Here is a 15,042-nt window from a genome sequence, read left to right as displayed (position 1 = left end):
AAATAATATTTGTGTCATCCAAGACTACATTCACAAGCATCTTAACTATTCTTTTCAAATATAGTGATATATGTTAAATAATCTTACTACTAAAAATTATATGAAAGGATTTAGCCTATCACCTAAAAAAGGCAGCTCTGAGAGTGGGACAGGCTTTCAGTGTCCCTTAAAGAAAGCAGTACAGCCAAAGATTTAAAATTCAATTAATAAAATACAAGGGAACTCCCTGGCAGTCCAGTGGTTAGGACTCCAGACTTTCACTGCTGAGGGTGCAGGTTCAATCCCTGGTCGGGGAACTAGAATCACACAAGCCACGTGGCAAGGTCAAAAAAAAAAACACCATCAAGTCAAAACCAAATAGAAACAGATTATTAAAAAAAATTCCCTATCAAACTATGTTTGATTAAAAAAAATGATCCCTATTATCAGACAAAAGAATCTGTATTTTACTGTGGATATTCTCTGGGTTATAAAATTAAGGTGGATTTTTCTTTTCACTCTGATTCCTTTCTGGATAATCCCAGCTTTCTGAAATGAATATGCTTTACATTTACAACTAGGAAAAACATATATAAAAGGCATAAATAAAACCAAAAAACTTTACAAGCTAAAATACCACGATAAAGCTGTCTGACCCAAAATTATACATTTTATGTGTGCTGTCATTTTTATTTAAAGCAGAAGTCTACTTATCACAGTAAAAAAAGAAAAAAGAATTAAAATTCTTAACTTCAAAAATAAGAAACCCAATTACTGAATTAGACTCATTTAAAAAGAGAGAATGGTGTAATGAACTTAGATAATTCAAAACCCATTGATATTACTAAATGGATAATTTAGTGCAAATTGTTTCCTTACTTATCCTTAAACACTCCCACCATACTTACTCCCTAGCATACCACCATCTATAAACATACAAAAATTTACAATGGTTTCTGCATCCAAAAACGATTTCTAACATCTGTCCTCTACCATGTTTTTCTTAAATCATCTTCCCAGTTAGTAGAAATGGGCAACATAAGCCAAAGAACATGTTACTTAAACCTGTTGCTACAAATCTACTTTACCAAAATTTTTGGTCAGGGGGCAAATTTGTGTGAACCTGCTGTGATCTGCATTACAATATAAGGAAACAGTCATTTTTAGCTAAGACCTAAAGAACATTGCCTCAGTCAGGAAAATAGTTTATTTCAATTCTGTCACAGTAAACAAACTATTTAAAGCTGTCTTTCAAAATTTATTCTGTGTAGTTATTTGGCTTTAAAAAAGAAGGTTCATGTTATATACTATACTTAAATTAAGATGTTAATTTGTAAACCCCAGACTATGGTACATCAGAAGCCAGAGGGGTTTGACCTCAGTGGGTAAAAAGAAACAGAATTTGATGGCACATTTTAAAGGAAGTTGGGCTGCCAATAAAATTCAAATCCGTACATATTAACAGCTACATGAATGTTCAAAACACCAAGTGACTAGATTTTTAAATTAGATTAACTGAAAATTGAGCAAAAGATGAATTTCAACAAATTTTGGGTCAACAAAACTACAAAAAATTGGGACTTCCCTAGAGGTCCAGTGGTTAGGACTCCACACTTTCACTGCAAAGGGCCCGGGTTCACTCCCTGGTTCAGGAAGTAAGATCCCACAAGCCACGTGGCATGGCCAAAAAAACCTACAAAAAATTATGAAAGCCCACTGTGACCTGGTTTCTTTTTTAAAAGTGGGTAGGGCTTCCCTGGTGGCGCAGTGGTTGAGAGTCCGCCTGCCGATGCAGGGGACACGGGTTCGTGCCCCGGTCCGGGAAGATCCCACATGCCGCAGAGCGGCTGGGCCCGTGAGCCATGGCCGCCGCTGAGCCTGTGTGTCGGGAGCCTGTGCTTGGCAGCGGGAGGGAAAAAAAAAAAAAAAAGAAGTGGGTAAAACAGCTAACTAAGAAATCCTGAATGTACAAATTGGGGAAAGGTAAACAACTAGGAATAAAAACACTGAGTAACCAAAGCAATGAACAGGACTTTCTTTTAACTTTTATCTTTAAAAAATATTTTTCCTCTAATATTACATCATTTGTTGCTAACCATAAAGTAATTTACTTTCTGAATAAAATTTAAATTATCTCCAGTTTAATTTTTCTGCACTTTAAAACTGCATGTAAATGACCACTTGCAATCTAGGACACAGCTCTGAGCTCAGTCTGGTATTATAAGACAATAGGGAGTAACTGGCAGAGAGAGTATTGAGGTATTCAAGTTCAAATATGTAAAAAATACTGTGCTGGCCAAACAAACACTTTACAAGTTTCTAATGGAGGACCTCCCCTTTGTGATCCCTGGCTTAAATGGTAACTACCTGGTTTCTCAACAAAAAAACAGTACAGTAAAATATAAAAATATAACCCTTTGGAAAGGTCTCAAAACTTTGTATTGATAGCCTGGGGAAAAAAACTAAACACTTGAAAATATTTTACTACCTATTCAACCTTAAATAGTCATAAGATTGTTTAGCTTAAAAAGCATACCTCCAAAATACTGAACTAGGTAATCACATACTTTTAATGACTCATTATCAGTGAATTATCCACTCTATTCTATCAAAGCAGTAGTTAGTCACCAAATAGTGTTGATGCCTACCTGATTTTGGTTACAATACAACCAGCTGTACTGTTCATACTGTAGGAGCATCCATCAATCACGTAAGCATAAGCCACTGGGAGTGCTCTTTGCTGCCTGGCATCAGAGACACTGAATACACTTACATTACAAGAAACTGAGTGGATTTAATAAATTTTTTATATCACCATACAATAACCAAACTGTATAGTTATTATGATGAATTGTTCTGGAAAGAAAATAAGAGCCTATCTCCTACCCCCTCCCACTTCTATCATCTGCACACTTCCCAAATGAGTCAGTAAGATAAAATGACTCAGTCTAGACCAGGTGAAAGAATGTATTAACATAATCCAACAAAAATGAAATAAAACAACCAGAGTTTTGAGTGTTTTTTCACACTTGTAATGAACTGGAAGAATGTTTCAATTAAGTAAAACAACCATATTCCATGAAAAAAGCCACTCCCATCATCCAGAATACTAAAGCCCTTACATACTAGAGAAATTTTAATATAAAACAGTAGAAACTAGTATACCATTCATTAGAAACCTCAAAATATTTTTAATAAGTCCTCGGAGAAAGCTCAAGCAGCCAAAAACCTCAGAATCCAAACATCTTGGCATTACCCTGAATCGCAATTAACTACCCACACATTTAATCATAATCAATTTTTCAAAGATATACAGACAAATCAATGCATCTATTTTAAAAGACTACTCTTTAAAGACTTTACATTAACTTTTATATTCTACTCAGCAACGTCTGTCTGTACTTCAGATTAGTTCTCATGTTCCAGGAAATAAATACAAACTCGTGATATGCCTGTGATCACTGATGGCCTGTTTATGTAATTCTACTCCACTAAATCTAATTCCACAGAATGTGCGCTTGATTATGTAAAGAATCTAACATTCCTTGATGAAATACTATCATTCTCTTCTCCAAAGGTTACAATTTTTAAAAGGTATGCAAAGAACTGAGTATCACTCCCATGAAAGACAAAAAAAAAGTATAATTTTGTTCCAAAATTAACTTTGTCTCATGTATTTCTATTAAGTCTTTCAAGGATTCCAGAGAATCTTTTCATATCTCCATTTCTGGAAAGTGAAATCTGAAAAGTGAAATCAGTATAGAAGTAATTTGGGAACTTGAAAATGGCATTCATTTTTTTCAGCAGATGCCAAATTTTTGACCGACATGGCTCCCACAATTACTTTGTTACCATCAGTCCAGTCAGTTAACAGGTTGTAGGAAAAGATTCGTTTTTGCAGACACTGCTAAGCTGTTTAAAGAGAAGAGAGAGAGATTAATTTAGTGATTATCAAATGCACAAATATTTAAAATATTTCGAACACTTTTTGTCGGATTATATCAGAGGTGTGACTACATTTTAACAAACGTGGACTTTTTAGTTAGGTTTGGTCAAGGAAGTGCAGAAACATTAAGTCAATATGATGTGTTAGTTCAATTAATGTATAAATTCCTGTCACCATCAGAAGACAAACATTAAAAGCTACATCTTTACTCTAGTACTTGCTGTTATCATTTTGCCACAGAGGCACAGTTAGGAAAAAAAAATTAAAAAGAAAAGATTCCCCAAACACTAAATTGCTTTCATCCATTACAGTAAATAGAGCCAAACCTGAAAATTTCTAAATCCATATTATATTCCAGAAATCTCCTTTATCCAACTACTAATCATTCAGAACACAATTTTCTAAAAATAGTAAGACAACAGTTTCATATTAATCATAACTTTTAATTAACAAGTAGTGAATAGGACACTTTAAGATATTGTTTACTACATACTGAAATAAACATATCTGTTGTAAATTCAGAAACCCAAACATTTACAGTAAAATGTGTTCACACATAAATATGACCAAATTTCTTTAAAGCCCGTTAGATAGGTCCTAAATACATGCAATACCATGTAAAAACAAGACCATGACGTTGATGCAAAAAATGACAAAATCACTAATTTACCAAAATTAGAAAAGAAAGAGAATGAAATGGAAACTAAGAAAAGACAGTTAAAACGGAAGCAACCTAACAAAGCAGCTTTTAAAATAGTCAATGCTAATCTCCATTTTCAAAAGTTCTTAATCAAGTATTTCCAAAAACTGCCATTTATAAAATGACATTCTAAAAATCTATACTTGGAATGTCAAAGCATCCCAATTTAGAAAGCTTTGACTACTGTTTCTCCCCAGCCCCAAACTTCAAATAATGCAGGAAAATCATTGACGTTAGGAAGAAAATATTCCGAGGGAATGGTATAATTTTTAGAAAAACGCACTTACTGCTTCCAGAACCTTTTAAGACCCACAGCATAAACAACAATCATTTTTCCTATTTTCATCCATTATTTTCTAATGTCATGTTAGAGATGAATAAATTCTTTGAGCCCATGACTGAAAGATCAACAAACCTGGTTTTATTATGACACCATATTTTTGTCATTGGTACTGCACAAAATTATATACAAAGAAATATATACAAAATGTTCAAGTATTAATTAACTTTCAATTCAAGGCTTCTGTTTCAAAAAGCTACATTTAACATATTCCATAAAGATAGCACAAATTAGTCATTTCAAATAACTTTTCCAACTACTTTTGGTTTTTATATATATTTATATATATAATTCAGTAGGCACTAAAAATCCATGCAGCTGCATTGTGAGGGGCTTGCTCCTGCACTTAGTATAAGCAGGTTCATCACTCCAGGTTGTGAGTTTGGCTACTATCCATTCATGCTCAAGTGCAGTAGATGATTTTACAAAATATGCTGTAATGCACTGGAAACCAGAGACCAAGTTAGGTCTCAAAAGTGTATTATCTAGCAACAAAACATTTACAGTTCTTCAAGAACAAGATTCCATTTTCATAACCAAATAACAACAAAATAAAACATTTTATATGTAAGATAACTTACATCTTTGGACTGCTGGAAAATACCTTTTAATTATGAACATTTTTAAATAAAAGCAGAAGCCCTGATATTACCTCTTTTTCCTCATTTCTTATACTACCTTTTAAAATAAAGCAGGAAATGTGGCCAGCAGCTGGTCCCGTCTCTTCTGCCCCAACAGCTGTATCCACTTTAGCACAAAGAAAAACAAGGATGCTAAATACGTATATACTTTATCAAACAGTGATGTTTCACAAAGAATTTCTTAATGTCTCTTACACTGAAAGACACTGTGACTCAATCTATACAACTGGACAATAGATAATAGAGTACTTCAAAGGAAGACTATGTCCCAACTTTGGAAAAAGTGTCAATCGTGTCATTAAGTCACTCAATTTTAAAACTTACTTTTAAATAGGACAAATACCCTTGAAGTATGGAGAACAAGATTCTTTGTGAAGCCTCACTTTACACGTTTTCATTCACATTTCATAACCGTCAATATCTAATCATACATAAATTTAACCTAAAATTTTAATACAACAAAAATAAAGGTGTTCAACAATTTATTCATACTCAGTGATAGGGTAAATCACTGTGCTGGTCCTCAAAGAAACATTTCATTAACCATTCTTATTCTTCCTTTAAGTAACTAACACAGGAGTCTGATATGCATGTTAATTTCCAACTTCTCTAATGGTGAGATATAAAAATCTATAAATCCGAATAGATTGTATATCTAGATCTATGAAAACTAAAAGTCATTCTTGAATATTTAAGAGATTTCTGTCATCTCCGCAAAATAACTATCACATTTGTGTATGCCCCAAGTACTTATTGTCAACCTCTGAAAAGTTGCTCTAAAATTGGAATTCCAATTTGCACCTTGTACAACTCGGAACTTCCATTCAACTTCACCTGTGTCACTTTCTCCAAACTGTATCTCTATTAGCAGCTTTCAGTGTACAGTTGGAACCGATGTCATCCAAGGCCATGTCCACACTGGGGACAGAAGAGCTAGGTACACGCAAGTCTGAACAAGGGGACACATTAACAGCTATTTCAACCAGAAGAAGCAACTTGAATACAATATTGACCAGCACAAGTCTGTTTCCAGGGTGGACAGGGCCCAAATTAGATTCCCCTCCCACCTTCCAAAAAAGAAAAGAAAAAAAAAATCACACACACACACACAAATTGAGATGTTGCCCATTAAAGTAGACTAAGCAGCAGAGCATGAGCGTTACGTGAAGAGATGGATCCTTACCAGGTTGTGAGGCGGGAACGACTGTTCTGTAACCCCTACAACGGAGCCTGGCAGGAAGGAAATCACCTAAAAAAGAAACTGTCAGAGAGATTTAATAGTGACATGTTATCATTAGGAGTTGGTTACAGTGTCACATTCATGCTTTTAGCTAAACACTTAAAGATTCAATATTACTTTTTTTTCCTCCTCTGAAATGTGTCCAGTGAAGATGTCCCACTAAGGTGTTTTACATGGTGTAAGGGAGTTGAAAGGGGTAAACGCGGATAAAGAGCAGATTACTTGACCCTACATTTTAAGAGAAGACGACGCCTTCCGGGCGCACGCCGAGCAGAACTCCACCGACACCTTATCCTTGTCCACATGAAGACACACTCCTCCGGCTGAGTCGTCCTCTTCCAGCAGGTCCTGCTGCTGCTTTCCCACGGGCAGAGCGTAGTCATGGTCACCGGCGGGCGAGTCTCTGAAGAGCGAGGTGGTCAGCCGCAGTCCCACGCCGCTCAGCCGGCTCAGCAAGCGAGCCAGTCCGGTCTCGTTGGCTAAGACGGCCCGTAGGTAGCGACTCTCCTCCTGCAGTGCTTGTACGCGCTTGCCCAGCTCCCGATTCTCGGCCCGCAGCTCCTGGTTCTCGGCTGCCAGACCCCGTACTCGACTCTCCAGCCCCATCACGTACTCCTTCTTCTTCAGCCGATTGAGACGGGCAGCAGCCGCCGCAGCCTTCCGGGGACTCTTTGTCGCCGCCTGGTTGCTGTCGCTGCCGCTGCTGCCGCCGCCTCCTCCCGGGGACTTTCTCCGCCTCTTTTCGCCGCCGCCACTGTCACTGCCGCTGCTGCAGCCTCCGATGCCGTTTAACAGCCTCTGCAGCAGGTCAGAAAAGCGCTGCATCTCGGCAGCCGCGGCCTCGTCGTCGTCGTCCCCTCTCCACAGGCCGCCGCTATCCGAGCCTCCGCCGGACGAGGAGAGAGGCCCGGGCGAGTTGAGCCCGGGCTCCAGATGCCAGTCTGGTTGCCGGGGGTCCAGCAGATCCGCCAGTTCCAGGCCGGACAGAAAGTCCATGTCCTCCGTCTCCTCCCCGGGAACGCTGGCAATAGCCTCCTCCTCCATCTCCTCGGGCGAGGGCGCGCGCGCGGCCGCGACGCCGCGGCCCCCCCTCCCGGCGTCCGACTCGCCCTCGTCGCCGCGCGGCTCTTTGCGGCCGGGAGACCCGGCCGCCGCCGTCCCCTCGTCCTCCGCTGCCGCCCGGGTCAAGTCCGGGGGCAGCGAGCAGGTCGCGACCGGCGCCGGGCTCTCGCTGCGGGTTGGGGAGTCGCTGCCCGAAGCCGCCAGCAGTTTGGTCAGGCTATGCCTCATGGGGCCCGACGGCGGGCCCACGTAGGCCCCGGCCCCTCAGACCGGGCCTCGCGGGCCCCAAGGACCCAGAGCGGGTAGCCGGGCAGCAGGCCAGAACGAAATGAAGAGGAAGGTCCGAGTCGCCTCCCGCCCCACTTGGCTGGTCGACCCCCCGCGCCGGGGCGGGGGGGGGTTGGAAAGGCAGATGGAAGCGGCGAGGCCCAACGATGACTCGACCGCGCCACCCAGACAACGGCCTGGCCGGAAGTCAGTCGATCTCGTTCCAGCCCCTCCCACCGCATTTCGCGCTCCACCGGGCTGTAGTATCGCGAGAGTTCGAAAGAGGTCTGGAGGTGGAGTAGTTCCAGATCTCCAGTGATGTCATAGTAACAGCGGCAAAAATAACAAGAAACCTGGGATTTACTGAAAAAGTGGTCTACCCTCTCGGCCCTCACTTCTCAATACTCTGTATTCTAGCTTCCACCTCCTGTGAAGCTAGTCTCACTCAGAATTCATCTTTTAGATACCTAATTTATGAATAATCTTAGTTATCCTGGAACGTAAGACTGCTGATCAGATTCTTCTTGGAATTGCTCCTTTCCCCTTTCGCTATATCACAAGATCTTTTCACTCAAACACTTATAGAGTACTAGAAGAAAAAAGAGGTGAATAAGTCATTCATATGTAATTTAATTTTTCCAAGTTTTTATTATAAAAATTTCCAAATATACAGAATATGTGAAAGAATATTACCATATCAACTCTAATTCAACAATAGTACCCAATACCCAGACTCAACAATTCAACAATTAACATTTTGCCATATATGCTGTATCTGTATATAAATGTTTGTAAGACATTTTTTTTTTTGCAGAATCATCCCAAAGTTGCAGACAAGACACACCACCCAAACATGTTGCAGTATGCACCTCTAAAAATAACATTCTATTTCATAGTCATAATACTACTATCAGGTCTTGAGAAAATTAACAATCTTGCTAATATCTATTACCCATACCATATTCAAATTTGCTCAGCTTTCCTCAAAAATCATCTTTTATAGCAGATACGTTCTTTTGAACCAGGATCCAATCATGGCTCACTTATTGCATTTGATTGTTTTTTCCCCCATTTGTCAAACTAGAATAGTCCCTTCCACGTTTTAGTTTTTCTTAATATTGGCTTTCTGAAGAGACAAGGTCAGTTGTCTTGAAAAATGCACCACATTCTGGATTTGTCTGTTTCCTCATGGTGTTATCTTGTTCCTCTAGTCCCACAAGGTATTTCAGATTTGAAGCAGTTCACAAATACATTAGATTACAGTGAAACATCTCAAATTTTTACAGAGCACGGCCAGTGAAAATACAGATGAAATAGGAAGATAAGGAGTTCTGAAAGGAGGAAAATTTGTATTAGAATAGGATGGACGTAAAATCTTACACAATTCCTCAAGTTGAGCTAACAATAGACTAAGCTTCCTGGTAACCCAAACAAATATATAAACTTTCCTTTATTTGCTTATGAGTAAAATATACATGAATTCCTCAATTACTTTCCAGTTCTCACGTCTTAAAGAAACTTCTCTATGGGATACTGAATAAAGTAACAGATAGCCTCACCAATAGCTAACTTTATATGGCTGTTTCTTAGAAGGATAGAAAACAAGTTCCAGGAAAGCTGGACACTGATAGATCCCAAATTTCCAGAACAGCACCTGGCACAGGAGAGGCTTCGATAAATATTTGTTGAATGAATGAATGAAGAAGGTCTCCAACTTTTAGCTGAAGGCATTACACTAAAGCTCAACCAAATGAAAATAATTCTTCAAGGGGCACAAATAAGCATTACATATGGTATCTAGAAGAAGAAATAAGTGGCCTCCATGTCCTTCTTAACCTTCCCATTAGGAAAGATTTTGCTAAAGTAGAGCAGAAAACAGTTTGAGATAATAAATATTCTGGCATATTTTGACTTACAGGTTTTTGTGTGGCTGGTAATCCCATCGAACTGCATTTTCTCCTTGGGCAAAAGCAAGATCATGGATTGATTTACCATTTTTTCCCTAAATTACAAAATTTTGGATTAAATATGCATTGTTTAAGAGCCTCTCCAATTGGATTAAGAGGAAAGTAGAAAACTGAAAGAGAAGAAAGTTTTTACAACATAGCCTCAGAAGACAATAAAAGCAACTGAAGCAAGGGTAAAACTCCCAGAAAATGGCTTTCCCTCCCTTTCACCATTCCTCCCTTTTCTTCTCCTCATTCTTCTCATTCTCTCCTTCAGAGTTGGTTTTTCTTTTTTCTGGTTATAATGATCATTGCAAAAGATTCAGATAGTGCAGAACTGTACAAATAAGTAGAAGGATATTACCCATAATCTACCTCAAAATAACTTATTAAAATTTTGGTGTATAATAGAGTTTTTCTATGTACAGACATAGAACAACACATTGTTTATTTTAGTTCTTTGAACTCTACTCTTTTGGTATGAATATTTTGTGGACATCTTTCATACAACGAAATATAGGTCCACATGCTTATTTTTGATGTTTGCCTACAATTCCATTTCATGAACTTTCCAACTTTTATTCAACCAGTTACTCACTGATAGCACTTAAGTTGTATTGGATTTTTCACCATTATAAACCACACAATAATATTGTGCAAACATCTTTGTTCACTTATCCTATGATTTGCTTAGGATAAAGTATTTGACGTAGAATTTCTGGCTAAGTGTTTATACATAGACCCTTATTACATACGGGAACATATCTCTCCCCAGTGGTGGTCACGGTATGTAGTTCCTATGCACTCGTGAGAGTGGATTTGTTCTTTTTAGAATGTGCCTATCCGAAAATTAAAAGTGACATCCTTTTTTGTGAATGTACATTTCTTGGATTATTAGAAGGTTGAATGTTTTTCACATGACCAATTGATTTCTAATGTGAATAGCCTTTTTACCTCCTTAGCCCATTTTTCTCTGAGGTAGGAGAAAATGTTTGTCAGGGAAAATATCTGTCTTTTTCCATCTTGATTTATATGAACTCTTTGCATTATAAGGAAAACATACCTTTGTCTCATATATTTTCCAATTTTTCCACCAGTTGATCATTTACTGGGGGAGGAAAGGGGTAAAAACTGCTTGTTTTGCTATAATTTTTAAATGGTCAATCTATCAAAATTTTCTTCCTGGTTTCTGGCTTTGATGTTAAGCCTAAAAAGGCTTTATTAGCCTAAATAATACTGATATTTACCTATATTTTAGAACTTCTTTAATTACTTCTATTTATAATTTACTAAGAGTATTTAACAAGTGATTATTTCATTTAACTCCAAATGGAATTCATTCTAGTATAAAATGTGACATAGGAATATAATTTTTTCAAAAAGTTATTTGCCACAATATAATTTATTGAACAATTCATACTTGCCACACTGATTTCCCAACATATATACCAGATATTAAATTCTTACATAAAGTTGAATCTATTTCTGGTCTTTTTCTTCTATTTCATTGATCAGTCTAACCATTCTGGAAGCAAAATCACTACATTTTTATGCAATTTTATAATATATTTTAATATGTCATAGGACAAGTCCTTTTTTGTAAGTCTTACTTTCTCAGAATTTTTAATCTCTATTTGAATATTTATTCTTCCAGATAACTTTATAAAATTTTCCAAGTTCAAAAAAAGGCTGGAATTTTCATGAAAATTGCATTAAATTTATGAATTTATTTTTCCCAGCGACTTTATGCATTTTTTTCCTACTGGACTAAATTATTTCTTCTTTTATATTTTCTAAATGGTTATTGTTGCTACATAGGAAAGCTATTGATTTTTTTGTTAAATTTTTAACTGACTTACCCACTCAACTTTCTTAATAGTTTTTATTTTTAGCTTATTCATTCAAATTTCCCTGGTAGACAATTATATCACCTTATTATATATAATAACAATTTTGCCTCCTTCTTTGCAATACTTATTTCATTATCTTGACTTATAATGAAACAGCATTTCCAGATCGATATCAAATAATGCTGTTAATAACCAACTTACTTGTCTTATTCCTGACTTTAGCAGGAATGCCTCTAGTGTTTAATTGTTGCTTTGAGATGGGCATTTTTATTTGGTTAAGCCCAGTTGCAGGTAACAGAAACCAATTCAGCTATTTTAAGCAGAAAAAGATGTAATACAGAGAAGGTGTTTACAAAGTAATGGGAAGAACTGGAGTAGTGGGCATTAGGCTGGGTGATCAAGAATGCCTCTCAGTACAATGTGGCCAAACAGGCCTGATAGGTCACTGCTATCTCTGCCCCAGTTGGGAAAGTTGTAAATAGAAAGCTGGAATGTTAGCTTCAAGAGCACCGTTGCTGCCAAAACTCTCAACCTGTTGTCTTAATTATCTATTGCTCCTTAAAAAGTTACCCAAAACCTAAAAACATCAATAAAACAACAATAAACATGTGCTTATTGTTGCAGTTTAAGATAACAATAAACATTTGTTATCTCTGGCAGTTTCTATTGGTCAGAAATTTGTAAGTGCCTTGGCTATACAGCTTTGTTCTGGAATTCTCATGGAATTCAGCCAGATTTTGGCCTGGGCTGGAGTCATCTGAAGGCTTGGCTAAAACTAGAGGATCCACTTCCAAGGTGGCTGACAGGTTGCTCCTGGGGGAAGCATCAAAAGAAAGAAAGGAAGAAAGGAAGGAAAAAAGGAAGGATTAATTCGAAAAGATATATGCACCCCATTGTTCATAGCAGCATTATTTATGATAGGCAAGATATGGAAGCAACCTAAGTGTCCATCAACAGATGAATGGCTACATACATATATATATGAATGGATATATAATATATACATATTTATGGCTGGTATCTTACTCAGCCATAAAAAGAATGAAAATCTGCCATTTGCAACAATGTGGATGGACCTAGAGAGTATTATGCTTTGTGAAATAAGTCAGAGAAAGAAAAATACTGTATGTTATCTATTATATGTGGAATCTAAAAAAGTAAACCAAACTAATGTATGTAACACAACAGAAACAGACTTACAGATACAGAAAACAAACTAGTTGTTACCAATAGGGAGAGGGAAGGGGGAAGGGGCAAGATAGAGGTATGGGATTAAGAGATACAAACTACTATGTATTAAATAGATAAGCAGCAAGGATATATTGTACAGCACAGGGAATTACAGCCATTATTTTGTAATAACTTTAAATGGAGTAAAATCTATAAAAATATTGAATCACTATGCTGTACATCTGAAACTAATATAATATTGTAAATCACCTATACTTGATAGATGATTGATAGATAGATAGACAGAACTAATGAATGAATACTAGGATGAAAACCCAATGTCTTCAAGAATGTGCTTGGCAGCAAAAACAGCCAAAGCAGAGGGAAAAGAGGGACTGAAATACATTATGGGTACCAATCTATCAAATCCTCCACAAAGACCGTGACTTTATGGTGCTTCATCACCAATACATACATTTACTGGCTTTCCTATAACAGAGTGTTGGCGTAGAGATGGTAGGGAATGCAGCTGAATCAGGGTTGGGATTTTGCTGAATAGATACAGCAGAAGGATAAGAGTGCTACAGAGGCCAGAGTGCTCATTTTAATATAGTTTGCCTATGCACTCATGAAGTATAATCTGTAAAAGGTAGGAACTAAGACCATGAGAGGATTTTTATGATTGGATGAACATTAAAGACTCAAAAGATTGACATTGTCTAGGGTACTATAGGATTATGTTTGCAAGTGCTACATATTTGCATGGATTACGTTCAATTCTCAGTGTGCTAGCTGTATTTCCATTCCTTTCCTCTCAAAAAACCATTTCTGAATGTAAATGAATGAGAATTATAGTACTGTGGACTAATCTGGAATCTGATTTATTTTATTTTAAAATGACCAACATTTGTAACCAACTAAAATAGTCACAAATTACTGGTATGCCTCCCAACTAATCAAGCCCCACAGTTGCAGCCCCTGAAGTTGAGATTTGCTGCTCTGGTGGGGAAAGGGAGAGCAGATGTAGAGGAAGTTTGGGCATTAGAGATTTGGAAGGGTAGGAGCAGAGCTTTTCGTGTTCTGATAGGAAGGACTCCACTTCTCAGGTGGGAAATTGTCTTATCTCTCACCCTAGGCACCCCAGAGCCAGACCTTGGCTGAGCTGCTCTTGCTCCCCATTGCCAGTTTCAAATCATTTCTCTTCCTCTCTCCTTCACAAACCTCAGCTCTTTATTAACTCTAATTTTTTAAATATTGAAAATCTGCAATCATACAGAGCTAGAGAAAAAAGTATGCTGAATCCCTTGTATGCTCCTCCTCCAAATTTAAGAATTATTAAAATTTTGCCACACTTGCTTCATCCCCCTGCCTTTTTTTTTCCCTGAAATATTGTAAAATAAAAATCCTTGACATGTCATTTTATCCCTACACACATCACTATGCATTTTTAACAATAAGGTCATTTTTTCTGTAACCACAATGTCATGATTGCAACTAGTCAAATTATTACGAATTTCTTGGTATCATCTAAGCCCAGTCAATATTCAATTGTGTCAAAAATTTCCAGCTACAGATGGCTTGATTGAATAAGGACCCAAAGAATTCTAATACCTTCCTTATATCTCTCAAACCTCTTTTAATCTAAGACAGCATTCCTCCACCCCTTTTCACCAATGCCATTTGATTTTTCTGAAGAAGCCAGGTCAGTTGTCCTGTTCAACGTCCCATTATTCTATATTTGTCTGTTTGCTTTCTTGTACTGTTTTACTTTCCCCTCATCCCCATATTTCCTGTAAGCGGGAAGTTAGTTCTCAGGGCTTAGTTAGCTTAAGGTTCAACATTTTTGGCCGGAATACTTCCAAGGAGGCGCTGCTCTTCATGGCGAGTCACCTCAGGAGGCA

At 37.6% G+C, this 15,042-nt stretch overlaps 1 protein-coding gene across 2 annotated transcripts; it reads right to left on the bottom strand.

Annotated features, from left to right (window-relative positions):
• Positions 1-2,988: 2,988 nt before the first annotated feature.
• CREBZF (CREB/ATF bZIP transcription factor) lies at positions 2,989-8,355 on the bottom strand. 2 transcript variants are annotated; one of them, XM_059068520.2, is made up of 4 exons: positions 7,079-8,355; positions 6,790-6,867; positions 5,644-5,712; positions 2,989-3,891 (listed from the first exon to the last, which is right to left on the bottom strand). In XM_059068520.2, exons 1-2 carry the CDS (start codon positions 8,134-8,136, stop codon positions 6,852-6,854), a joined length of 1,074 nt encoding a protein of 357 aa, XP_058924503.1. In that variant the 5' UTR covers positions 8,137-8,355; the 3' UTR covers positions 2,989-3,891; positions 5,644-5,712; positions 6,790-6,851. The 2 variants fall into 2 exon arrangements, with proteins under 2 accessions (XP_058924503.1, XP_058924505.1); XM_059068522.2 differs by lacking the exon at positions 2,989-3,891 and having other exon boundaries at positions 4,357-5,712; positions 6,964-8,355.
• Positions 8,356-15,042: the final 6,687 nt, after the last annotated feature.

This window comes from Kogia breviceps, chromosome 7 (assembly GCF_026419965.1).
Source record: "Kogia breviceps isolate mKogBre1 chromosome 7, mKogBre1 haplotype 1, whole genome shotgun sequence".
NCBI lineage: Eukaryota > Metazoa > Chordata > Mammalia > Artiodactyla > Physeteridae > Kogia > Kogia breviceps.
The sequence above is the reverse complement of the archived record's forward strand: the minus strand, read 5'-3'. Positions and strand labels throughout refer to the sequence as shown.

What these genes read in the sequence shown, in the direction of transcription:
- CREBZF (XM_059068520.2), bottom strand. Translation starts at nt 8,136, where the DNA reads ATGAGGCATAGCCTGACCAAACTGCTGGCGGCTTCGGGCAGCGACTCC.